This window comes from Heterodontus francisci, chromosome 8 (genome assembly GCF_036365525.1).
Source record: "Heterodontus francisci isolate sHetFra1 chromosome 8, sHetFra1.hap1, whole genome shotgun sequence".
Taxonomy (NCBI): domain Eukaryota; kingdom Metazoa; phylum Chordata; class Chondrichthyes; order Heterodontiformes; family Heterodontidae; genus Heterodontus; species Heterodontus francisci.
In genome coordinates, this window is record NC_090378.1 from 71,954,510 (window position 1) to 71,982,398 (window position 27,889).

The following is a 27,889-nucleotide window of genomic DNA, read 5'->3' on the forward strand; positions in this document are numbered from 1 at the left end:
ACGGAGTCCGTCCTGGCTCAAAAAAGGGCAGGACTGAGTACTAATATTCCTGAATACAAAGAATTCAGGAAAGATAAGGAAGAAAAGAAAGGAGGAGGGGTGGCAGTATTAAGGAGAATATTACAGTGCTAGAGAGGATATCCCAGAGGTGTCAAGGATAGAATCTATTTGGTAAGAACTAAGAGATAATAGAGGGATCATTACACTACTGGGTGTTTTCTCTCGGCCAACTAGTGGGAAATATATTGAGGAACAAATTTGCAATGAAATTACAGAGGTGCAAAAACTATACAACAGTTATAATGCAAGGGGAAGAAAGGGAGAAGAGCTTCCTGAAGTGTGCTTGAGAATTTTCTTGATCAGTATGTTTTCAGCCCAACGAGGAAGGAGGAATTGCTGGATCTGGTTGTGAGAAATGGGGGCGGTGGTGGGAATGGAGGTCAAGTCGATCAAGTGTCAGCAGGGAAACATTTAGGGGACAGTGATCATAATATTGTAAGGTTTAGGTTAGCTATGGAAAAGGACAAGGTACAATCCAGAGTAAAAATAATTAATTGGAGAGGGCCAATTTCAGTGGGGTGAGAATAGATGTAGCCCAGGAAAATTAGAATCAAAGACTGGCAGGCAATACTATAACGGAACAATGGCCTGCCTTTAAAGAGATGGTTTGGGTTAAAGTTGAGGTACACTTCTATGAAGGAGAAAGGTGGGCCAAACAAATATGAAGCAGAAAAAGGTGTGTATGAAGATATAAGGTTAATAATACAAGTGAGAACCAGGCTGAATGTAGAAAGTTCAGAGGGGTAGTGAAAAATGTAATGAGAAACAAACAGTATGAGAAGAGACTGGCAGCTAACATAAAAGGGAATCCAAAAGTCTTCTATAGGCATATAAATAGAAAAAGGGTGGTAAAAGGAGTGGGGCCGATTAGTGACCAAAAATGGGATTTACCCATGGAAGCAGAGGGCATGTTGAGGTACTAAATAAGTACTATGCATCTGTCTTTACCAAGTAACATGTTTCCAAAGTCATAGTGAAAAAGCAAGTAGTTGAGACACAGGATGGGGTAACAACTGATAAAGAGGAAGTATTAAGAAAGGCTGGCTGTACTTAAAGTTAAGTTACTAGGACCGGATGAGATACATCCAAGGATACAGAAGGAAGGGTGGAAATTGAAGAAGTACTGGCAATAATCTTCCAATCCTCCTTAGACATAGGAGTTGTGCCAGTGGACTGCAGAATTGCAAATGTCACATCTTTGTTCAAAAAGGGGTGTAAGGATAAGCCCAGCCACTACAAGCTAAGTCAGTTTAACCTCAGTGCTGAGAACGCTTTTAGAAATGATAATCTGGTACAAAATTAACTGCCCCTTTTGGATTAACATGGATTAATTAATGAAAACAGCAAGGATTTGTTAAAGGTACATCATATTTAACTAACTTGATGTTTTTGATGAGGTTAACAGAGAGGGTTGATGAGGGTAATGTGGTTGATGTGGTGTACGTGCATTTCCAAAAGGTGTTTGATAAAGTTCCACATAACAGGCTTGTCAGAAAAATTGAAGCTCATGGAATAAAAGGGACAGTGGCAGCATGGATATGAAGCTGGCTGAGTGACAGGATGCAGAATACTGGTGAATGGTTGTTTTTCGGACAGGAAGGTATACCGTGAGGTTCTCCAGGAGTAGAATCCTAGTAAGGCAGTAGCCCTAAGATTCTTGTGCAACCTGGAGAAGCCTATAAAGACAAGTTTTAAATTCACAGAACAAGACCTCTGCTGGGTATCCGGCAGCTTTTATTAAGCAGAGGTCCATGCAGACGCTCCACTCAGTAGGCAGTTCCATGACAACACAGGACACCAATTTATGTTTATTTGTGAATCTCCCACCTCAATAGAGCCAAACCTTTCACAATTTCTTGAAATCATCAAAGGCAACATTTTGTCAACAGTATGAAAGCAATTACTTGCAGTGTACTCCATCAAATAAATGATCTGTATCACTGCAAGAGTACAAAGTAATGCTTTATTTTAAGGGGACATAGACAAGTATTTATCAACAATGTAATTGCAAAGCAGTAAACTATTTTTACATTCTGAACTCAGATTAAAATGCAACAATTCTTACTGTAGTGAAAATGAAACCAGTTTTCTATTGCTTAACCGATTAATGACTGGAATTTACCTCAGATCAATGGAAACAAGTATTCAGTAATAAATGACTTCATTTTGTTTGGGTATTCACTGAATGTTAATTGTACTTTTGAAATAAAACAGTTACTTCCTTTCAGTGGTGTCCTGTATCTCTGTCCATTTTAGGATCACCCCTTTTTGATGAAACAGGCAGCAATTTACAAGTTTGCTATAAACTTAAGAACTTTCTGCTCATCACAGTTGACCATGAAAACATAGGACCAGGAACATAGTTCCGGAACAGGCACCATCATGATCAACAAAATTTATCTGAAAAGAATTCAACTGAACAAACAATTGGCTACGCTGTGGCCTAAATAACCACACATGAGCACACTAATGAACCGAACAGAAGAACAGTTATTTCATGCAAAACAAGTTGTTGCCATTTTCGTTGATGCTTGTTTGTCATCTTAAAATAAATTGTGTGTGTGGTGCCCTTTCACGTACCAATTTGCATAAATTTCTGGTTGTAATACAATACTGCTGTTGATAATGAGAATGCATATTTAGTTGCCAACCAAAGTTAATTTTAGTTTTCATTTAGACCATTTAGGAGGCTTGAAACAAAATATAATCAATAGAGTACAATATATATGTATATTTGTATTTTATTATGTTTTTTAATTCAACTTTCCTAGCCCATGTTCATCTTCCCCGAAAGCATTTTCTCTCTACAATATTCAGAAAACTTGAGCATGGAGTAGGAAATGATAGTTTACAGTAACACTTTTCACATTTTTCAGGTTTTTTCTTTAGTTATTTCTTCGCCGATATTTTATCTTCTGATTTAATAGCATTAGATTCTTAAGTGATTACTGTAGGGCTGGTGCGGCCTGTTCGCTCATGAATCTGAGAGATCTTCAAAGCTATTTTTATTAGAGGGGCGAGCATTGCCTGTAAAAGAAACAGAAATTACATTTCTAAATTTTTTTAAAAAGCAATTATTTTCTTTGCTCTCTTATTTTGAGTGCACGCACGAGAGGGTCCAAATACCATTTTCTCTCGTACTCAGACTTCCCCAAATGATTCACCATTTGCAGTTGAGGGGCTGCTTATAGGACTTTGACGTATGCGAGTAATCAGTCTTGTGGCTCTACGCTGAATAAGCTGCAGGACTTGAATGACTCCTTTGAATGTTGTTGGTCAGAAATGGACATTCTTTCTAGAGCACTATATAATTTGAACATGACTTTGTCTGACGTGTACTCTACTGTTTTGGCCATATAGTTCAGCATTCCATTTATTTTGTTAATTGCTGCTCTGCCACTAGTGATAGGACTATTGAGTCAGCTCAAGTCTATTGAACTCCTTTTTCAACCCCAGTCTATGCTATTTTACACCTTTTCATGGGAAGCGAAAGTAGCTAAGGTCTGGATTTCTTTCAGATTTTCCTCTCTGTGAAGGAGACCTGTCCTTCACTTGGCTGTTCTCTAAAATGGCATGGTTGAGATCAAAACCTCTGTAGTGCAAGCAATCACAGAAAATAACCAATGGACCATTTCACAGTAACACATCTTGGTGTTCCAATGAATTGCAACATCATGCTATACAACTCGAAATTTGTTTTTGCTCCTTCTCTCGGAGTTGTTGAGTGATCCCGGACAGTTTCATCAGCAGTGGGAACCCAGTGGTACCCCACCCAAGTGCACCATTTTCATGTGCGAACCTACATATTGAGTGATTTCCTAGCATGTATTTTGATCATAGGGAAACACATAAATCCCAATCCTGTTTACACATGCACACCAGCATAAGTCACACAAGTAGAAGTAAAACCCCTGGCATGTTTCTCACTTTCAACCAGGAACACAGAGATCAACTACAGAACCCTAACTGCTGCCTTAGCGAAGATCAGCTAACCTGACACAGACTGAAATCTGGAACCTTCTAGTCTGTATGGCTCATTCCCATTTAATCATTGAGCCATCAAGAACAAGCTATTCCTTACATTTTTAATTAAAACAATTAGCCATGATTTTTAACTTAACACAAAGGCACTGCTTTTACTGCAAATTGTATTTGTCACAGAAGAAAAATTCAAGTCAATAATTTAAAAACTCACAAAAGATCTTTAGCTGTGCACACACCAATTCAGAACTAACAGTAATTTACCAAACAGGTCACCAGATTTGGTTTTATTGAAGTAAGTCAATAAATGCAGCCAGATATCGCTAAATTAGGGCACAAGGTCAACAATTCATAGCCCTGAAGCTCCTCCACTGTCAACCTTACAAAAACTGGCTTATAGTTGGACAGAAAAGATGACGAGGAAATATTGTGTGCACACCCACAACAAAAATACCCTTTCATTCCAATTTTCTTCCTGAGGGTACAAAGGTCCATTGGTGCCTGCAGCCCTTCAGTGTCTCGCACAGTGTATGTGATCCTAGATGGTGAGTGCTGGTAGAGTATTTGACTGTGGAGGAAACTGCATTCAAGGTGTGCTTTTCAGCAATGAGGAAAGGAAACATGGGCTGACTTTACCTTATTTGCTTAGTGGAGAGGCAATGAACTAATCTGTAGCATCCCTGCCTCCGATTGACTAATCAACAGAGCCCCGCAACAAATGCTAGCATCCAGAGCTGTACAGATAAGTACCACACCATGTAGTGCATTAATTAGCTAAGTCATTCAGTTCGAAACTGAACCATAAAAACAAGGAAATTTCACTAGAGTAATCTCTGAGCTGTGCTATGCCAACTAATAACACTCAGGGTAACAGTACTACAGTTATCTTCAATGCCCCTGGATTAGGGAGAAGCAAAGCTCCCACAGTGCCATGCTGCAAGTGCATGTTTGGATGAGGACAGAATTGGGTTCAATGATTTCCCCATGGTTGAAAAAACAGACAACACTCACCATCAAGGCTTACACATGAATAAAGGATGAGGTAATAGAGTGTCTGCATCTGTGGAATCATGTCTCAGGAGGTGAATGCATTCAGAAGATGAGGAGAGAGGAACTTTAAATTAAACAGTTTTCTTCCATGGTTCCAAAGCTTGCAAGGCTTCCTTTTAGTTTTAAATATTTCATTTTTTAAACAAAAACAAAAGGTTAATTTAAGAAAATGCATTTACAACTTTATCAGAAAAGGGAATCATAGCCAACTATGCTAACAGATTAGACCTAACTGCACAAATCGGACTCATTCATAAGATCAAACATGGATCTTAGGAAACTGGAAATTAATAATGACAAGGGCGATGCCAGTATATTACTGTTTGGTCTATGACAGAGTTATGATCAATATATCTTTTGTTGTAGATACTTAAAAGAAAGCAACAAAAAAAAATCCAGTAAAGTTGTACTGGAAAAATAAAAATCTGACACAAAATGAACCAAGTACCAATGACTGTTTAGTTGAACAACATTCTTCAAATATGCACAGATAGGCTTCATTGATTCTATCACTGTCTGACCGTGCAGGGTAGTTGTTCATTTAGTTAATATAACAGCGTCCCTCCTTATTTGTGTTTTCCAGGGCAATATCCTTTTAGTCCTCATTACCAAACCTGCGTAGAAAGGTGACCTCCTCTTAGAACTTTCCCTGTAATTGTCCACAGGAGAACAGCCTGAGGTGGTTCTTTCTGAATGAATGCCTAACCATTGTTTGAAAGATCATGCAGACACTCAGGCAGAGCAAACATGGTCTGCGAAAGGGAAATTGTGTTTGACTAATTTATTAAGAGTTCTTTGAGAAAGTAACAAGCAACGTAGATAAAGGGGAACCTGTAGATGTGATGTACTTGGATTTCCAAAAGGCATTCAATAAGGTGCCACATCAAAGGCTACTATACAAAATAAGAGCTCATGATGTAGGGGGTAACATATTAGCATGGATAGCGAATTGATTAGCAAAAACAGGAAGCAGAGGATAGGGATAAATGGGCCATTTTCGAGCTTTTAAGCTGTTGCTGGTGGAGTGCCACAGGGATCATTGCTGGAGCCTCAACAATTTACAATCTATATCAACGACTTGGATGAAGGGACCAAATGCATGGTAGCTAAACTTGCTGATGACACAAAGATAGGTAGGAAAGCAAGCTGTCAAGAGGACACAAGGAGTCTACAAAGGGATTTAGATAGGTTAAGTGAGTGGGCAAAAATTTGGCAGATGGAGTATAATGTGGGAAAATGTGAACTTGTCCACTTTGCCTGGAAGAATAGAAAAGCAGTATATTATTTAAATGGAGAGAGACTGCAGAACTCTACCGTACTAAAGGATCTGGGTGTTCATGTACATGAACCACAAAAAGTTAGTATGCAGGTACAGCAGGTGATTAGGAAGGCAAATGGAATGTTGGTGTTTATTGCAAGGGGAATCAAGTATAAAAGTTGGGAAGTGTTGCTGAAGCTGTACAGGACCTTAGTTAGACCGCATCTGGAATACTGTGTATAGTTTTGGTCTCCTTACATAAGAATATAATTACATCAGAAGCAGTTCAGAGAAGGTTCACTCAACTGATTCCTGGGATGAAGGCATTATCTTATGAGGAAAGATTGAGCAGGTTGGGCCTATGCCCAATGGAGTTTAGAAGAACGAGAGGTGATCTTATTGAAACATATAAGATCTTGAGGGGACTTGACAGGATGGATGGGAGTCTAGAGCTGGGGGACACAGTTTAAAAATTAGGGATCTCCCATTCAAGATGGAGATGAGGAGAAAATTTTTCTCTCAGGGGGTCATTGGTCTGTGGAATTCTCTTCCACAGCAAACAGTGGAGGCTGGATCATTGAATATATTCAAGGCGGTGTTAGATTTTTGATCGACAAGGGAATCAAGGGTTATGGGGGCAGATAAGAAAGTGGAGTTAAAGTCACAATCAGATTAGCCATGATCTTAACGAATGGCAGAGTAGGCTCGAGGGGCCAAACAGCCTATGCCTGCTCCTAATTCTTGTGCCCAGTCAAGATCAGGAACACACCATGTATGGAAATCACAGTTCAAACATATCCTACTTCAACTAAAAAGCAGAAACATTTGTTGGGCCAAAAGCCCTTTTCTTATTCCTGAAATTGTTTCCTTATTGCTTTATATGTTTGGTTTGATTTTAACTAGCTTTCTGGGAAGTCATCACTTTTCCACTGAATGATCTCAACATTTGTTATAATTCTGACCAAACATAGTGTTCCACCAAAGATACTGTGGCTTATCCATAACATTAAAATTAATTCACAGTTTTCCAGATGCTCAACTCCTAATCTGAGTCAGGCCTTCAGTGACCATGAACTTCCAGGCTGTTGTTCTAAAACTCATGCTAACCCACTTCAGAGCAGCACTACTTGGCACGAGGTCACAAAGTTTGGTGGGAAAATGCAAGATGACAAAGCAGAATGGTAACAAAATGCCACTTTAAGAAGTTTCAAATAATTTACCTGTGGATCTTTGCAGATTTTAGATGCATCTTTATAATAGCTATCAATGTAAATTCTGATAGTTGCTCCAGCGCTGCCAGTTCCACTTAATCTAAAGATAAGGCGTGATCCATCTGTGAAGATGATTCTCAACCCCTGTCAACAAACCATTTATGAGAATTATTGATGAGCTGATACTGATGCTGTGTCCTGTTAATGATATGGCTAACATTCTAAATATATACAGCGTGCTGCTATTATGAGTTACTGGTGTATATTTCCACGTAAAATGTAAAAGTAGAACACATCGTTACAGCTTCTAACAGGAAATCAAAAAAAAAATTGGAACATTTCTGAGGGTTCAATTCCTAGTCTTTTCTGAACGAGCTGATCCTCATCAGGGTAGCAGCTGGATGCTATAACTTATCTCAGTGCTCCTGGGGTAAGGGGTGGGGGAAAGCTATGGTTCTCCCTCCTGGCAACAATTCAGTGATTCCTGCTGGGCAGCCCATGTGCATGAATTTCTGATTAGTGCAGAATTGGGCTTTGGCTGATGTCTTCCACAGAATAGCTTGCTCTCATCATCCAGGTTCATTTCTGAAGAAAGGCCACATGGGGGAGTTACCAGAAGGTTCTAAGCTTAAGGAGAGGCAGTGGTGTAGTGGTAATGTCACGGGACTAGTAATCCAGAGGCCTAGGCTAAAGCTCTGGGGACATGGGTTTGAATCCCACCACGGCAGATGGTGATATTAGAATTCAATTAATAAATCTGGAATTAAAAAATAAGCTAGTCTAATGGTGACCATGAAACCAGTCGATTATCATAAAAACCCATCTGGTTCACTAATGTCCTTTAGGGAAGGAAATCTGCCATCCTTACCTGGTCTGACTTACATGTGACTCCAGACCCACAGAAATGTAGCTGATTCTTAAATGCCCTCTGAAATGGCCTAGTTCGAGAGCAATTAGAGATGGGCAATAAATGCTGGCCTAGCCAGCGACGCTCATATCCCATGAACGAATAAAAAAAAAATTGTACATTGGAAAGAAAAAATGAGGAGGAGAAGACAACTGAAAGAAAGAAATTTTCTGGGGATGTTAATCACTGCCTGAAGGAAAGTTAAAACACACCTCTAAGTTTTCAGTTGTTCTGTAGATTACAACCATTCCCAAATTACTGTCATGGAAGGAAGGTTTTTATTTTGTTAATGGATTAAATGGATTGTAGAAGCTACTGGTTATATAAAAATATTTAATGTATACAAGCAAAACAATTCCAAAATCTTCTTTGGTGCTTACATTGCAAAATTATTCATTTTTTGGTGACTTTTATATTCTCATATGAGGGCTTTTAGATCTGGAAATGAAACATGCTGTCAATTCAGGCATCTACTTTTAATATTGTGTGTTCCTAAGTGAGATTCACCACAGTCAAATGTAAAATAAATCTCTGTACTAGTCTAATATATGCTTTTGCTTGAATGCCAGTCTCAAATCAACCATCCTTGTGGCCTCTGAATGAAGTGGATAATTTTCAGCCAAATTAGTGGCATTTTATGCTGGAGACACGTTTCCATTTGAAACCACACTGAGGCTGCCAAAACATTGTTCACAAAGTAGCCTCATAGACTCCTCTGTTTGCTGGCTTTCATTTATGACATGGAAAGGGCTAATGTTCTAACCCATTGCAGCTCATGGTTCCCCCAACCTAATTCTTAACCTGCATTAAAGGCCTGCTACCCGACCCGAACCCGACAAGACCCGATGACATATGTCGGGGTTGGGTCGGGTTGCAGTTCCGGGTCCGGCATTCGGACTCGGGTTAGGTTAGGTCGGGTCAGATCGGGCACGCTCTATCACCACCTCAGGTAAGTGACTTTAATGTTAATTTACTTTTTGGACTTTAAAGGTGGTTTTGCTACAGTTATTTTAAGCTTGTGTAGGTAAGGAACAATGTGAAAAATGGAAGGTAGGTTTACTGATGGTCGGGTCAGGCACGGGAAAAAAATGGAAGGACTCGGGCCGGGTCGGATGGGGTTCTGTCAGGCTCGGGTCGGGTCTCATTTGCAGACCCGAGCAGGCCTTTAACCCGGATATTAAAGAAAAAAAAATCACCACCCAGATTTCCAGTCAATCACAGCTAACAATCTGTGGCTGTGTTGCAGTTTACGGTCTTTCCCATGCCAATATTCCTGACTGGAAACTCTAAAGATAAGCAAAATAGAAGAAGCAAATACAAAAGCAAAATACTGCAGATGCTAAAAACCTGTAATAAAAACAGAAAATGCTGGAAACACCCAGCAGGTCTGGCAGCAACTATGGAGAATAAAAAAGAGCAAATGTTTCAGGTCGATGACCCTTCATCAGAATCCTAATCAGAAACTAGATGAAGAGCCATCAACCTGAAACATTAACTCTGTTTCTCTCTCCACAAATGCTGTCAGACCTGCTGTGTATTTCCAGCATTTTCTGGTTTATTACAGAAGAAACTATTGTTATCGGTCATCATCTGTATTGCTTTACTCCCTCTAAGTATTATTGTGGGATGTAATCTTTTGATTCATGCAGGTTTAAGTTACAGAAATTTCAACTTGTAATGTACTTCTGTGATTGCTGGTAACTGATGAATTAGATATCGTGCACTTGCAGCATCTTTCAATCTCCTACCTGGTTTCTGGAGATACTGCCATCAACAGGGTCACAGTATTCAAAATTATCAGCCTTGTCCACAACATACTCTTCCTCACAAACTGTGAACTTGTGGCCAATGAAAGCACGATCCAACATCAGAGTCTCCAGATCCTTCATTATCTTACCTGCTGCTGCAGCATCTACTTCTTCATAGTCGTACCTGCCGCAGAAAAACTCAGTGAACAATGTGCATATAATGTGCTAAGAAGGTTAAGAAATGATTCGATACAGGTCTTCAAGGTTAGGAAAGTGAATGTGATAGTTTCCAAGACAGTAATGACAAGCTGTAATTTTAAGATAATCCTAAAAAAATTCGAGAGGTTAGAAAAAAATTCTTCAGTCAGTATGGTTAAAATCTAATTCTCTGCCACAAATCGTTGCTGAAGGAGAGTCCACAGTTCTTTTAGAGGGGAATTAGACAGTTGCTTGAAAACAAGGAATATTAAAAGATATGGGTAGTGAGCAGGAGCGTGGGACTGGACTAGGTGGCTCATGTGAACAAAAACATCTGTGCGGACTTGATGGGCAAATACCCCATCCCGATGCAGTAATATGATTCTATCTGATTTGCATACTGGTTGATCTGTTACATGCCTTACTAATGCAGCATTCCTTCAAATTTGGCCAATTAGAGAGAACAGTTGCACTTTTTTCATGTTTCTTAAACACAATTGCACTTCCCTTTCTCCCAATCTCTCCTGATTTGTGTTGAAGAATACTTCCACAGAAATTGGCAGCTTTCTGATTCTTCACATGCAGAAATAGACTGTAAGCTATTTGATTGTGGAGGGTTTCTCAGCTAACCCTAATACTGGCATTCAAAATTCACACATGAACATTTTTCAACAGGGCTGACTGGATAGAAGTAGGGAGCAAGAACTCCAGCTGATTTTCCCCCCCTCCGTAACCCAGGGCACTGAGACCAATTCAAGAGTCCAAATTAATGTCAGCTGGAGTGGAAAACAAGTTTCAACTGACCTTAATTTGGTACTTTCTTGTCTGTATGGTTTAGCACCAAACCATGTAATGCATTTACACACAAACATCGGGGGAGTTCAAACACTTCATTTCATTTGAATCAGACAGGATGTTGATAACTCAGTTTTACTCCACAGTTCCCCAGTGACTATCTGAATTTTTTACATGAAAGACGAAATGACGAATCAAGCCAGCTCCTTCCAACAGATCAAGTAAAAATTACACTATATGGGATCTCCCCAACTCATTTATCATAGTCAATCATACCATAGATGAGCAGAGATGGAAAATGCAGTTAAAATAATTACAGTTTATGAAATAACCTAAGCATGGATTGCAGGCATTTGTGACTTCTATCCATCACAAGGAATTATTCATTTTGAACAATCTCTCATCTCCGATGTGTATTCTGTTTATATGACAAAAATAAGGCAACTTAAGCCATAATTTTTTTAAAAAACTTAATATATTGGCCATTCATGCAGACTTCGTAAGAGGAGTGTGAAAAGACTCGCAAGATTATGGGTAAGAGTACAAAATCACTAAACACCACAATAACTCCACATAAAAACTATTCTCTTTTAACAAAGCAAAACAGAGCATTCCCCCATTGGAAATGCATGTATGATTTCTTGTAGGGTTACAATATATAAAACAAATTCTTTAAAAACATAGTCACCAGGCAGAAAGCCCCAGTCCAGAGCCATTAAATGGCAGATGGCTAGACAAAAAGCATATTGCAATAGTTTGCATATATAGCATCTTCTGCAACACAAACCTTCCAGGTAGCAAATAATTTGGTTCTCAAAGCATTTTTCAGAGCAGGATCTTTCAGTAACTGAATACACAGAAAATTCTGGAAATACACTGACGATTGATCAAAATTTGAAACGGAGACACACAGGCCAGCATTTCAGGAATGACCCTTTTACAAATGACATAAGGGGATATGGGGATAGTGTGGGAAAAAGGCATTGAAGTGGATGATCAACCATGATCATACTAAATGGCAGGGCAGGCTCAATGGGCTGAATGGCCTACTCCTGCTCCTATGTTCCTATGTCAAAGCAGAATTCTGAAGGGTTCTTTCTGAAATATTGACTTATCATTCCCTTTCAACTGATCTGTTTTGGTTTGTCATTATTTTATATTTTTAATGCTGATTTCCAGCATTCACAAGGTGCCTCACAATAGGCTGCTACACAAGATAGAGTCCTGTGGGTTTGGAAGGCAGATCTTGGGATGGATAAGAATTGGTTACATTTTTGAACACAGGGCTATTGATGCAGTGGCTCGGAGTGGAGACTGGTGACCACTGGAGTCCAGCCAGGATAGGTGTGAAGGCTGTTATTCTTTGTATTATACATTAATATACAGGGGAGGCGGTAGCATAGTGGTAATGTCACTTGACTTGTAATCTAGAGCCCATGGCAGATGGTGAAATTTGAATTCAATTAATAAATCTGGAATTAAAAGCTAGTCTAATGGTGACCATGAAACCATCGTCGATTGCTATACAGTTCACTAATGTCCTTTAGGGAAGGAAATCTGAAGTCCTGACCTGGTCTGGCCTGCATGTGACTCCAGACCCACAAATGGCCTAGCAAGCCACTCAGTTCAAGGGCAATTAGGGATGGGCAATAAATGCTGGCCTAGACCAGTGATGCCTACATCCCACAAATGAATAAAAATGATCTAAATGAAGGCATTTTGGGTCCTGATGTAAGTTTGTGGATAATAAAAAAAAGATCTGTGCTGGTGTCTGAACCTTTGAGAAGAAAAGATGATAATCTGATCTAGATGCAATGGGAGAATGGGTTGATAAATAAAAAACATTTATTGTTGATAAATATACGTGATGCATTTTGGTAGGGCTAATGCCAACCATTCTGGTATCTGAATTAAAATCTGCGTCTGATAGTGCATAAGTCACTCAAGGTTCATGACCACTACTGAGAGGTTGCAGCAAGAGCAAACAGAGTGTTAACATCTATACTAGGATAAGGCAGTACAAAACAAAAGCACCATAGTGTTCCTGTCCAAGATAATGGCAAACTCCATCTAGAATACGGCGTCCAGTTCTGGTCCCCTCACATGGTGTGAGATATAGAAGCATAGAACTAGGTTAGATGTCAGGAAGTTTTTCTTTCGACCTTTAGAATAGGTTGCCAGCTTGTGCAGTGGATGAAGCTTCATTGCAAATAGTCAAAAGGAAGTTGGACAAATTCCTGAACCAGTTGGATATGCTGTGTACAAAAGGTAGGTGGAACGTAGGGTAATGCACCTTATGATCATTGTTTTAGCCTGGAACTCTTCCTTTTCACCTTCAGAGTTGGAGAGAAGCTCCCCCCCATGAGTTGGCCTAGGGCTTTTTTAAAATCTGTTTGGTTGCTTCTCTCAGAAGACTGATGGGTGGGGAGTATTGAGGGTCATGTGGCTTAGCTACAACATAGCTAAAGATGACAGACCTGGTCTGCTTCTTTCCACTCATTTGTAAGTACGTATGTATGACTCTTAACACTCTTCCTGAAAATAAACTGGAAAACGCCCTGAAACAGAAATAAACAAAATCTTCTTCAAAACACTACCTACTGACAAATGATAATCTAGGACTTTGCATAATTTAACCATATAGTGTGCAGATGAACATGAGAATCAGATCTGGGATATATGCAAGCTGTTTGTTTTGAAACCCTGCATGTTACTGTGAAAGGTAAAATAAATTTTTTAAATGAGGTGATCTAACCTGGTGAAAAAATTGCGACCATATTTCTGCCAGTGTTCCTGCATGATCACCTCCACACTTTGTTTGCGTTTGGCAATAATGGACAGCCAGGCAAGCACAGCCCACAGACCATCTTTTTCACGGATGTGGTCAGATCCTTAAAAGAGGTAATAAACATAGAAAAACTTTTTGTGAATATCATGATGAGGGAATACTGACACAAGGAACACTTTTCCAATATCATCAAGCACTCTCAGGTCAGGTTAGATTGGGGAAAGCTCCCTTTACTATGCATCTAAACAGCCCTGGAAGTGTCCAATGCTCAAAAAAACAAAGCTTCTTCTACTGTATTCCAACAATGTCCTTAGCCTTAACCTACTGCACTGGATAACTATCATGATTGGGAATAATGGCTGATTTTCTCCTTCAAAGCCCAAGGAGACCAATACTTATGAAGAATCAGATCAGCCAACTCAGCAGAGATCAGAAATTCAACATGCGCCAGTGTCATTACCCAGTAAGCTATTAGAGGAGTTACCAACTCGGGGTTTTTTTTAAAATGAACTTTTGAAATTTTTTTGAGTTACATAACAATACTTTCAAGACCCGGGGAGAGTAAACAGAAATAAAAAGAAAAGTTAAAATTACAAAAGGATCGACATATAATGTACAGCAGGATAGCAATATCAAAATAAAAGCTTAAATACACGTTTAAGTCAGACATATCAGTTAAGATTAGCCAATCAACATTAATGTTGATCAATCATATAACCCAAGACAAATAAAAATGCAAAAAACTTGCAAAAGTTGAAAATCTGAAATGTAAATAGAAAATGCTGCAAATACACAACAGCTCAGTCAGCATCAGTGAAGCGAAAAGATAAGTCAATGCTTTGAGCTGTAACTTCTATTACATCATTTCAGGCAAAGGCACGATGAGCCGAATGGCTACCGTCTGTGCTGCATCATTCTATGATCTAACAATCATTCCACCAATACTTCCTCTCTGTTTGCCTACAATTTTTCCTCTTGTTTCTAGTCCTTTCTTTCAAATTCTATTAAAATCATTTTCATCTTTCATTTTCCCTTCTGAAGAAAGGCCTAAATTGGAAATGGTGATTTACCTGACCTGAGACAGTTGTTGTTTGGAGTCTTGAGGACTAAACTGATAGAAGCATACAAAGCCTATTCATGTCTGATATTGGCTGGGTGAATGGGAGAAAGGCAGCAAGCCATGGAGTTTAGTGTAACAACGATCTTATTGAAGCAGCTCCTCAACTGGTTAGGGTTGTACCTCTCGTCATGGAAACCAGTATGGAATATAAAAGTCAAGATGTAATGGTAAATCTATATAAAACCTCACTAAGAACAGTTTGAGCAGTGTGCATACTTTTGGACTCCACACAATAGAAAGGATGCTGAGACAATATGGGGGTACTGACTGGGATGCTAGAAGCAAAACAAAAAAAGATGGAAATACTCAGGAGATCAGGCAGTATCTGACAAAAAACAGGAGCCAATCAACATCACAGACCTAGGAGATATTACAGATGAGCAACATTTATAAAGGCACACAACAAAGAAAAACTGGGTAAAAAGAAATACACAGGGAAGGAAATAGAATGGCAAGTGAAGTGCTTGGGTGGAGAACAGAAGATGATAAATTGGTAGTCATGATATTAGCAGGAGATAAAAAGAGACAGAATTAAATAAAGTCAAAGAAATAAAGATATTTATGAGACCCAGGGCTGTATTTTTTGAGTGCACTGCAAATCACGGCAGCACGCTTTGAAGTTCGCGGTCCACCCACCCGGATCCGCCGTCACTGAGCCACCATGATATTTCGCGCAAGGTCTCATTTAAATGGAGGGGTGAGACGGCAGCCCCTGATGACATAGAGGGGGCAGTTGCTCCGTCCCTGCCAATGGCGTCCAGTGCCACCGCACAGGTGCCATTTTTAAAGCGCTTCAAGCCCTTAGAAGAAATTTGAATTTTTAAAAGGAACATTATTGTACATGTGGTCTTTAAAAAAATTTAAGTAAAAGCTGGAGGCCCCTTCCCAGCAACCCCCACCCCATGTTTGTTTTTGGGCCATAGAACCAAACTAAACTTTCCCCCCTGCAACCGCACCCCCCAACCTTGTTACCTTTGCCCTTCAATCCCTTCCCACCATCCCCTCAGCCAATACGAAGTGTTTTCCCCGCTGCCCCCACCCCAGCCCTGAAAGTTTCACCCCTCCCCTACCCACCAGTGTCTTGTCCCGGTTCCCCAAATGGGAATCAAAAGGTCCGGGACTTCCAGCCACCAGGCGGAATATCTGCATGGGACAGCCCCCTGGTCCAGGTAAGTTCATTAACATGCATCTGAATTAATTTTACTACACAAATGAAGGCTCTGCTGCCATGTGGTGTAGGTGGTGGGGCCGCACTGAGGCCTCGGTGGTAAAATGTGGTGGGGCCTTCTTGGCGTCGGGGGTCGAGGCAGGCCTCTCCCAGAAGAATTTTCCGGGCCTCCCGGCCACAACCCCTGACAGAGGCGGACTAGTAAAATTCAGTCCACTGTGTGTGAATAGTTAAAAAGAGGAAAGGTAGAAAGGGAAGCGTTAAAAAAACAGCAAAGCAGAGCATATTCAAGTGGCCTGGATGTCTGGTGAACGAAAAGAAGCAGATCGATATGACAAGTGCAGACCACCACAATAGTCATGTTCCGATAACAAGTAACAAGCAGATCCCACCCCCCATCATTGGAAACACCGCCACACATATTGTTTGTTCGCTAAGTTGCTGGCAGATATGAGGAAAGACGTGAGAAATTGAACTGCTTTCATTAGAACAGAGGAGATTAGAGTAATTTGATAGAGTGTTTAAAATTATGAATAGATGAACTCTCAAATTCAGATAATCATGCAAGTAAAATTAAGGATGTGTATTTAATCTTGATACATTGCTCAATTCACAATGATGTTATAATGTTAAGTCTTTAAAATTAGTCCCAAAAGGCTTGTCCATTAAAAATCAGTAGTAAAACTGAATTTTCCATTGACCATATACCAATAAATTGTTCTGTGCATCAAATTAGCATAAAATTCAGACAGGATTCAAGAAAATCACCATGATTTATAGTGGGTATGATTCCATGAGCCCACACATCCATTTTTCAGCAGGGATCACTAGATACTGATCAGGGATAGAAACCCTAGTTAATTTGTCCCTTCTTCTTGCTCAAGGGCACTGAAGCAAATTATAGAATTCTAAACTGCCACCCAAATGAAAGTGAGCACAGGCCAGAAATCAAATTTACAACCTTCCAGTCTGTATGACTTAGTACCACACTAGGTTCGTGGCATTGCCCATTGAGCTTTAAGAACAATTGACTAGTTTACACAATTTTCCAATCATTTACTACCATATACATATTAAAGAAATGTCGAGTTTCCAATGCATCAGATCTTTGCTAAAAATTAACTCAAATTTTTACCATTGCCGTTCCAGTTCCATATAATCAATTTAATTCTTAGCCGTGGTGGTACCCTGAATTGCACGCAAGAGGGGAAAATGGGCATTCTGAGTACCCCATCACCTCCTGTGTCATCTGACAGAAATGGAGCCTCTGTTCACCAATCTCAGAAAACACTGCTGATGCTTTCTGGGAAATTTAAAGCCTAGGACATTGCAGGTCAAAGAAGGAGTGTGCTGATGGTGGAGAATACAGACTGCTAGAGGAAAAAAATATGGCAGTACCTTGCTGTATTACATGGGATTGAAAATAGTACATCATAAAATCAAAGTTAACCGTATGATGAGATTCAAGTGTTGAAAATAATTTACAAAGTACAGGAATATTTCTGATCTACTATACCCCAGTGAGATTCTCACTATGCATGTACACTTATAAAGTTAAGGGGCACAAAGTAATTTATCGCCACATGGATTTTTTACATTCTTATCGTGCAGAGGTGCCAAGCACCCTCCCTAACCTCAACAAAATGACAATCCTTCATGTGTTGGCATAGGCAGTGATTTTTAACAGACAACTCAACAGTAGGGTGAATCACAACCTAACCTGATCCTCTGCCTCCCCAAACATCCACATATGTATACTTTCCAGCTGAAGTCACTGGACAGTAATCAGAAATGGGAGCCCTAGCTCATTTTTCCCCCTCACTCACCAAGAGGTGCTGAAACCAACTACAGCTCCAGTACATCACAATTCTGTTACAGCCACCCTGGTTGAAATCAGCCAAACCAGCACGGAGCAAGAATCAGAACTGAGAACTTAGGGTCTTTGTACCTCAGCAGCCTAAAGCTTTCTGAATTATCATTACTTTTTTTGAGGGTGTGAATCTCACAATATTGTCCTTTAGTACTCCACAAGAGGCCAAAGGGAAACGGCAAACCTACTCTCAGCTCACTGCCACTACTACTGGCAGGAGGCACACAGTAGCAATCCAATGATGGATTACTTTGACTTTCGATCCACAGTGATATCAACCACTCAATGGTGTTGGGTTCTAAACCTCTGTTTCAGCACTGCCAAGGCACCACATGTGGAAGCATGCCTGCTATTACAAGTTTTCTACATTTAGACTATATCTTAATGTGCTAAAGCAACAATTTTTAAAAATCATCCCATGACAAGTTCAAATGTGAGAATGATTTTTAGGGTTCTAATATACACAAGTCATTACACAGTTAAAATTTAACATTTATAAAACAAAAATGTCTTTGTTCTGACAGCAGATAAAGTCCAGCTGCACTGAAATTTAGAAACTATCTCTCCACCAAACTAAAATTCATTCTCTCTTTCATCCCCCAAACAAAAAATTAAAAAGCACCTTACCGGTACCAAAGCTTTCTTCTCCACAAAGGGAAAGTTTGTTGGCATCCATCAGATTTCCAAAGAACTTCCAGCCAGTAGGGGTCTCATACAAGGCTATTTTTGTAGCCTTGGCAACCCTTCAAAGAAAGGAGTTAAGAAGTCCAGTTTTCAATGTTGTTCAACTCGTAAGAAACTGAGACCTTAGGGTCTTTATACGTCAGTTGCCCACAGCTTTCTGAGTTATCATTACTTTTTTTGAGGGCCCAGAAAATGTACTATTTATGCATTGTGAAAATTAACCTCATGTCTTCAGATCCTGTCATAAAAGGGGAGCACGTAGAATAGAATGAGGAGAGAGCCAAGGATGGATCCTTGGGGACTCTAGAAACAATGGCATGAGACCAGAAAGAAAAACCAATGCTGGAGTGTGTTCATTATAATTGGATAGGTAAGAGTGGAACCAAGTGAGGACAGTTCACTGAGCTGGACTATGAAGCAGAGCCATTAGAGGAGGATGGTGTTTTCAACCACGTCAAAGGCTGCAGAAAGGTCTGGAAGGTTGTGTCGGGGTTTGGGTGGGGGGGGGGGGGGTGGTGGGGTGGTGAGAAATAGTGCACCATGCTCACAGTTACATTACAGAGGATGTTATCTGCGACTTCCATGGTCACTGTAAGAGAGGGTGTCATTTGTGACTTTGATTAGAACTGTTTTAATGCTGTGACGGGGACAGAAACTGGAGAGATTCAAACATGGACTTATGGGAAAGATGGGCATGGATTTGGAAGGCAACAATATGTTCAAGGACTTTAGATAGAAAAGGTAGGTTAAAGATGGAATGGTAGCTTGTAAGGCGAGTGGGTCAAAGGAGGGCATTTCGAGGACAGGGTGATGACAGCAATTTTGATAGGGAGGGATACAGTAGATTAGATTAGAATAGAATATACAGCACAGAAACAAGCCATTCAGCCTAATTGGTCCATGCCGGTGTTTATGCTCCGCACGAGCCTGCTCCCACCCCTCTTCATCTCACTCCATCAACATATCCTTATTTTCCTTTCTCCCTCATGTGTTTATCTAGCTTCCCCTTAAATGTTACAATTCTATTCACCTCAACTACTCGCTGTGGTAGCGAGTTGCACATTCTCACCACTCACGGGGTAAAGAAGTTTCTCCTGAAATTGAGGAAGCAATTACAACATCGGGGAGGTTGGGTGCTCAAAAGTTTAGCATGAATGGGATTGAGAGAGTAGGAGGTGAGTCTCATGGACAAGATGAACTCAGAGATGCATGAGGGAGATAGGAGCCAAACTAGAGAAAGCTGTGGGTTCAGAGCCAAGGTACAGGGAGTCTTTGAGTAAGTTTGGCTTGGTGGACAAGAGAAAGGGGGGGGGGGGGGAATAAATACAGCAGAGCCAATTAACAGATTATCTCTATCTTAGTCACAAATCCATGAGCTGCCTGCACTTGTTGCTGGAGGTGAGGGTGGAGGGAGGTTTAAGTGCTGATTGGTAATATGGAAACAGTTATCGATGCTCTCGCGGAGGATGTTGGAGTTCTGAATTTTGATGCCAGAGGAGAGGAAGGCCTGGTGATAAGTGTTAAATTACCAACAAAAAATGAAATGGGCTTCTTGCTAACTCAGTACATATTTTATCATTTGTTAGTCTACCTTTTTATGGTTGGGCGACAATGTGTGCATAAATGTTCATTCATGAAATGCCAAGTCAACATCAGCTACCTGTACGACCTTCGCAAGAAATGTCATATGATAGTAACTGAAAAAAATTCTACATCCAAATGACATTCACAGACTATCCAAAAAAAAACTTTAAAATAAGACTGAGGGTAGGCTGGTAGTTCAAGTGATTTAAATCCTTGACTTGGCAATAAAGAGAACAGTCAACCACAGAATGTAGATAAGGCTAAAATGGGAAACTCCATTCTAGCTTTAGAATGTTAAAAGACTCATTCAGAGGGCCCAAGTTTTAATCCGAATCTTGACTGTCACTGCGCACTCTACAACGTTATAATCTTCATTTTGGTGTCAGGAGGAGAAACATAAGGGGGTTAAATTCCAATTAAAATATAGCAGCATTGGTGGTATTTACTTAAGAGCTCAGGTCAAGCCCATCTTACTCTACTGATTGAATGAAAGGTATACACAGGCAGAAGGCAATGTTGAGGAAGTAAAGTACATACAGGCAGAGGAGGGGAACCTACAATGAGCTGGGAATGCGCAGGTTGTTCAAAAATCATTCTTTGCAAAATGTTTAGTAAAGTGTTGCAAACCACAATTCTTTGGAACATTCTGAAATTTAAACTACTATTTTCACAATATAGTACAAACGAATAATGCAGCTTTAATTAAAATTAAGTAGGAGTATCTTAATTGTAAGTGTGGTAGTTTGTCAACATGCCAGTATTTTTGTTGAATGGGAAACAATACTAGAATGGTGAAAATGTTCCAAGGAAGCATTTTCTGGTTAGAGGAAATCGTGTCATTAAAACCCTTCAAAAAAAACTGCTCTAAAGAACTATATTTAAGATTCTTTTGTTCTATTTGTCTTGATTAAAAAAAAAGTTTAAACAGTGATGCTACCATTGGCGGAATTGCTTTGGAATGATTACTGAGCTCAACAGTGTTTGAGAGCTGAATTACCAGCACTATTAAACAAGTAAGCTTTGCTGTAAATTGGACTAGTACACAGTGTTTAAACTCCTAAAAGGCCACGGTTAGCCTATTATCATGGGTCCTACTTGAGGGCAGATGATATTTTGGACAATTTTGGATCGTAACTGTTCTGGCAATTCTATGGAACTGGTCATGGAATTCTTCCACTCACAATTTGACCACACTTAAGATCACAAGCATGCTCCCATAAGCAGAAACATAGGAGCTTTGCTTTAAAAATCAAATGAAAAAGGACAAACAAATGTCCATGTCCTCATAAATGTACTTTTACCAAAGGGGTCGCAAAGACAATCATTCCAATTTAATAAAACAGAAGAGTAAAACAGGAGTCTCAGAATACAAGTAAATCATACCCACCGGTCCAGTGCTCCACTAGTGGGCATGCTGCGAGCAAATCCACGTACACCAGTCCGTTGGAAGTATGGAATAGTGAAGATGTTTGCAGCAATCACAGCCACGGAATCAGATGGGTTTACGAAGAATCCATGCTTCCCAAGGATCATGTTCCGATCCTATAGGAATACAAATATAGCTGGGCTTCATTTATTGTGTTTTCCATGTAATCAAATATAAAAAAATTCAAATTAAAAGATTTAATATTTTATCCCAAGTAAAATGGATAGCAAAAATCATATCAGGGTGGTATGAACACAGATACTCCGATACACTGAGTCACAAAAGGGTAGGATGTGTCTTAATGTGAAAAATTCTCATCTGCTGAGTAGCAGTCAGTCCTATGTGATTGAGAAATGGAGAGGATATGGTGAGGAGGTGGGAGGGGGCAATGGATGAACAACAAAAAAATTATTTCCAAGAGAAACCCAAAATCAAAAACACTTTTCTAAAAGCCCTGGGCAATGTAAAACTTGAATCAACTGTTATTACATCTATAAAGATCACAAACTTAAGATGGGGAGAAATTTACCTTTTTTTAAACAAAATATATTTAACAAGGAGAAGCAAACTTCCAATCTGGTGTCTGCTCAAAGCACTCCCTAGCTTTTATTAGAAATAATGCAGTATAACTTTTTAAGAACGGGGAGGGTGGGGTATTGGGTTTAGCTTTAATGGCCCCCTACATTAGCACAGTGATTATAGCTCAAAGGTGCTTCACTGGCTTTGGAGTGCTATGGGGCATCCCATGGGCGTGAAAGGTGCTAGGTTAATGCAAGTTCTTTCTTTCTATTCTAGTATGAAGATCCCCGACACAGAAACAGAAAATGCTGGGGTCAGTCAGCAAGAGACAAGATAACATTTCAGATGTGGTGGACCCTTCTTCAGAGCTGAAAAATATTATAGATAAGCAGTGATTAACAATAAAACAGAACGAGGGGAAAGGGAAAAAACTCACAAGAAACAGAATGATCTCTAAAAGTGCTTTATTAGAAAGCAGCAGATGGCTAAATGGCAGATGTGGCCCTGAATTTTATTATTCCCCCACCGGGAGCAACGGCAGGTGCACAAAATGGTGGCAGTCCCACCTGTGACGTTAGTGGCTGTGCAACCGCGATTACGCGACGGGCAGCAATTTAACATAACGACGATGGCCATCCTCCCCTAATCAGATGGCGGGGACAGCATTGGCGACACGGTTAACTACGTCACCTGATGATGGAGCAGGTGCTGGCGCCATCTTTAAAGTGCTGCCAGCCCTGTATTTACACTCTGCGTTTTATTAGCATCAGGTTCCTGCGGCTAAAAGTCTGTGCTCTTCAAAACGTTTCTTTTATCTGCAAGCAGCCCTCCTGGGCATCATTACATCAATGGCAGATGTACGATCAAGAGTGGCCCCACCCTTCTGTGTTGCCTCCCTGCTGATCCTCCTCCACGCTGCAAGGGCAAGGCAGGAGGTCCTTTTCCCCTGTGATGGCAAAAGGAGGTCCTCCCGCCTGACCAAGCAAGGCTGAACAGAGATCACAGAAGAGGTCAGTAGTCATGTGGTCACCCGTCGTAACTGGGTGCAGTGCAGGAACAGGGTCAATGATCGCCTACGCTCAGCCAAGGTAAGTTGCGTGGTTCCAGATAGCCTGTTGTGATCTGCTAGCCCACAAGTGTAATGCCGCACAATTGCCAGAGCCATTCCAATGATAGGAAGGTCATAGCATAATGATGACAGATGACTGACTGCATAAATGAGACCAGTCTCACTCGTATCTAACTTAGCCCAATTGAGACCCATGACAGGTAGAGTCAGTATAAGAGCACAGACATGCCACAGTTGCAGATGATAGGCCCAGGTTAGTATTTATGTGATGTAGATACGTTTGGAACGTAACGATAGCTGCATCCTTGATCTTTCAGGAGAAGAGAGCCCACAACAGCAGGGAGGAGGCCAGGACCAGTGGCGGAGTGCCCAACCTGCAGCCTCTGTCTCAGGCCAAAGAAGAGGTGCTTGAGTTAGGCAGGAGCCAAGGAGCAAGTGCCATATCAGACGTCGAGCTCGGGATCCCAGCTGAAGAGAGTGATTATTTCCAAACACAGAATTAATCAAAATTACATTTTATACAGATACACAATGATGTCATCATTGGGACATGTGTACCATAACACATAAATGTCTGTCCTTTACATTGTATCTTGCAGGACGCCGCTCTCAAATGATTCCAGACAATGATGAAACGACGACAACCTCCGCGGACGAGGAACACTTGGAGAATGCACCGTCCCATGACTCTCCTGCACCTACCACCAGCGCAGATACTCTCACCTCAGTGGGTATCCGATCAGCATTACATTTGGGGTCACAGCTGGCGAGAGCACCACACACGTGCCTGAGCAGCTGGCTGCGGCACAGACAGCTGAGGCCTCTGACAGACGGAGGACTATGGGTGTCCAGGCCCATTCTGAGCCCCAAAATGATGACGAGCCTCTGGTGCCGACAGCACAGGGCATGCTGGAGTTGCAGGGAGAAGTAAGGCAACATCTGGCAGAGATGTTATAGGCCATGCGCAGCTATGAGCGGACGATGGAGGAGTCCATCCATGCCATGACTGCTGCCATGGCCCAAGCATACGAGCGCATGGCTTCATCCATTGAGAGGTTAGTAACCCTCATGGACAGCCACATTCGCAGATGAGCCAGGATCTGCAAACCCTCGCCTTGGCCATAACTTCAAATCAGCAGTGGCAGGGCGAGTGAAGGATCAGGAGCCTGGAGAGTTTTCCCACTCCTAGTCCTTCTCGGGAGAGCAGGGAGGTTTAACTATCCTCAGGAGGGAGGAGGAGAGGATGCGCTCCATATCTGGGGTCTCACCTCAGAGTGATTGGAGTGTGGATACGGGCTCCTCAGCCCCTCCGCCAGGGAGTCCAGCTCCAGCACCAACGATGCCAGAGGACAGTTCTGCACCAGGCAGGAAGCCTTCAGGCAGCTGCGGCTCTCCAGGCCTCAGACACCCAGAGGACAACCACTGAAGTCATCCCATGCCAAAGGGCATCCTGATCAGCAGCCTGCCTTCCGTCCAGCTGCTAGCGCAGAGATTACACTGCGAAGGTGCACCCGCTAACATATTAAAGATACCATGACGCACATGAGTATTGACGGGTGAGACAGACACATCATGTTTTCTTTCATTATACCATCACAAGCCTTACAGCATTGTCAATGTGACCAATGACATCATTAACATGCCAGTAAGCATGATGTTTAATTGCACAAAAGATGTCACATAGGCACTGGCTCAGTTTGTTGCTGCCATTCATGCTGGAGAGACAATATTACGAAGGCGAAAGACTCGAGACTACATGTGTGATGGTGAGTTTTGGTAGCAAGCATATTTATTAAAATTCATGAATTGTGGAAATGCGCAATTATTAGGCTCTGCCTTGCCTCCCTTGCTCGCTGCTCACCATGTCTGGCCTCCATCACTGCTCTCTGATTTTCCATGTATGCTTGGCCTTGGGTGCCTGGTATCCTCATCGGAGATTGTCTCATGCTCTTGTATTTCTTCATCTTGCAAGGCCGCCCCCCTCTGTAGTACTATGTTGTGTAGAACGCAGCAGACCACAACGATACGCGCAACCCTGGCTGGTGCATACTGGAGGACTCCACCAGATCTATCGAGGCAGTGGGACCTCATCTTCAGCATACCAATGGTCTGCTCAATGGTTGCTCATGTGGATCCGTGGCAGGCGTTGTAACGTTCTTCCGCATCATTGCTGGGGTTCCTTACTGGCGTCAGAAGCCATGTCTTCAAGGGGTAACCCTTATCCCCAAGATTCTACCCCTGAAGGCCGGCAGGGGAGTGAAAAGCAGTGGTACCTGGGACTGGCAAAATATGTACGAGTCATGGCAGCTGCCCAGGAAGTAGGCACATGTAGGAAATGCCTTCTGTGGTCGCATACTAGTTGGACATTAATTGAATGAAAGGTCTTCCTGTTTATGAAGGCAGCTGGTTGGTCCATGGGATCTTTGATGGCCATATGCATGATCACACCTTGGATTTGTGGGAATCCCACAACAGCCCCAAATTCAATGGCCCTCTCTGCCTGACTCTCAGGGTCGGTCCTGTAGCGTACATAGTTGCTGGCCCTCCTGAATACAGCATTGGTCACGTTGTTGATGTAGCGGTACACTGCAGACTGACAGACCCCACATGTCGTCGGTAGATCCCTGGAATGATCCAGAGGCACAAAAGTTAGGGCCACGATAACTTTGAGGGCCACAGGCATAGGGTGTCAACCAAAACCCATGGGTCGCAAATCATTGTTCAGCAGCGCGCAAAGGTCTGCGATGGCCTCTCTTCTCTGGACAGCTGCAGTCTTCTCTGGCAGTTTCGCTCAGACATCTGAAGGCACGTCAGCTGAGTCCGACAGACTCGCTGGCGTATCTGGGCTCTTTGCCTTGGCAGCTGCTGCTGCTTGCATCTAGGAGCTTCCTCTTGAGCTCGCCTCTGGCAGAGACACCTCAACATAGCAAAGGGATCCAGGAAAACAGGGTGAATCATACCTATTTCTATCCTTCTTGAACCTTTGGCTTTGCGACCAATGGACACCCTATGCTTGTGGCCCTCAAAAGGTAAAGTATACCTATCTGGGCAGAGATCTGTGTTATTGTTGGTTCCGCAGGTTTCATGCATTAGCTATGTGGTATGGATTGATGTCGCTCTCAACTTCAAAAAGTATGAGTCATCATGACCTTACCAATACCATTTAAGTAACCTGTTCTAGTGCCCCGAAAAAAAAAAACACCTGCACAGTTGCTGAGTTCCCCCTCCCCTCCCAACAGTATCCACTTGCCGGGTTCCCCCCACCTCCCCTCCTAATAGTATCCATTTGCAGAGTTCCACTCTCTCTTCACATCTGCAGATTGAGTTTAGCAGCAATGCCCAATTTAAAAACAATTTCCCTAGATCACAACAGTTAACTTACCAAATTTCTGGAGGCACCAAGGACTCTCACCTCGGTGGCACCAGCTTTTCAGAGACAGGAAAGTGAGACATGTGAGTGGCGCACATCATGCACAAAATTGCGAATGCCTGGTAGGATCGCGGTGAGGTAGGTACAAATTCATGCAAAACAGCATATAACAGATTTAAATTACAATCCCATCACCTTGCGGCGGAGGTGCCACCACAGAACTTAGCTGCCTCCGTGAAAATCAGAAACCGGCATTATGGCATTGGGTTCCGTGGCGGTACCCTGCGCTGTTCTCCAGCCCTGCGCCCCCTCCCCCCGCCAAAGATCCGCCTTCTACAGGACCATAAAATCCAGTTCGTGATATCAGAATAAGACAATAGGAAGCATGACAACATGAGAGATAAAAACAGAAAATGCTGGAAATATTCAGCAGTATCTGTGGAGAGAGAAACAGAGTTAATGTTTTAGGTCTGTGACCTTTATCAGAAAGTTCTGATGAAAGGACACATACCTGAAACGTTAACTCGGTTTCTCTCTCCACAGATACTGCTGAATATTTCCAGCATTTTCTGTTTTTATTTCAGATCTCCAGCGTCCACAGTATTTTGCTTTTGCATAATGTGAAAGAATAGCTGTAGAGGTGGGGAGGGCACAGCTAGTCGAAATAGAAGCATAAAGAGCAGGCAAAGAGGTGCAGGCACCAGCAGTCTGGAAGAAGGAAAAAGGTCAACACCAAGAGGAGTGTAAACGCCCCACCAGTAAAGTGTTCTAACAGAAGGGCCCTACACAAAGCCCTACTCATCCTAAAATGCACCACACTCATCCCACACCACCAGCAATATCTGCAAAAAGAAAATGACAGCTATCGTTTATGTTTGAAGTCAATATTAAGATCACAAAGTAGTGTAATTTCCCAGGGTCCTAGGCCTCAGGTGTGGTCCAGCAGAGTGGAAGCCTGACTTCAGAGCTGGACCAGAACCTGCAGTATTTCTCCTCCAAGGCACTGAGTATTAGAGCACCAATACTCACCAACATGGCACCGCCCTCAGGAGTAGGCCACTCAGCCCTTCGAGTCTGCTCCAC

The 27,889-nt window shown here is 41.7% G+C and overlaps 1 protein-coding gene across 3 annotated transcripts in view; it reads right to left on the reverse strand.

The window, feature by feature from the left end:
* Positions 1–2,009: 2,009 nt before the first annotated feature.
* Positions 2,010–27,889, reverse strand: part of pgm1 (phosphoglucomutase 1) — a 94,130-nt gene continuing 68,250 nt past the window's right edge. For 2 of the 3 annotated variants that reach the window (XM_068037325.1, XM_068037326.1), the window contains exons 6-11: positions 21,810–21,964; positions 18,782–18,897; positions 13,964–14,099; positions 10,216–10,399; positions 7,570–7,704; positions 2,010–3,087 (exon numbers count right to left, since the gene is read on the reverse strand). In XM_068037325.1, the coding sequence (XP_067893426.1) occupies positions 2,998–3,087; positions 7,570–7,704; positions 10,216–10,399; positions 13,964–14,099; positions 18,782–18,897; positions 21,810–21,964 (816 nt within the window). In that variant the 3' untranslated portion in view covers positions 2,010–2,997. Of the gene's footprint in view, positions 3,088–5,052; positions 5,205–7,569; positions 7,705–10,215; positions 10,400–13,963; positions 14,100–18,781; positions 18,898–21,809; positions 21,965–27,889 lie in introns of all 3 variants that reach the window. The other variant, XR_010975528.1, reaches the window with a different exon arrangement.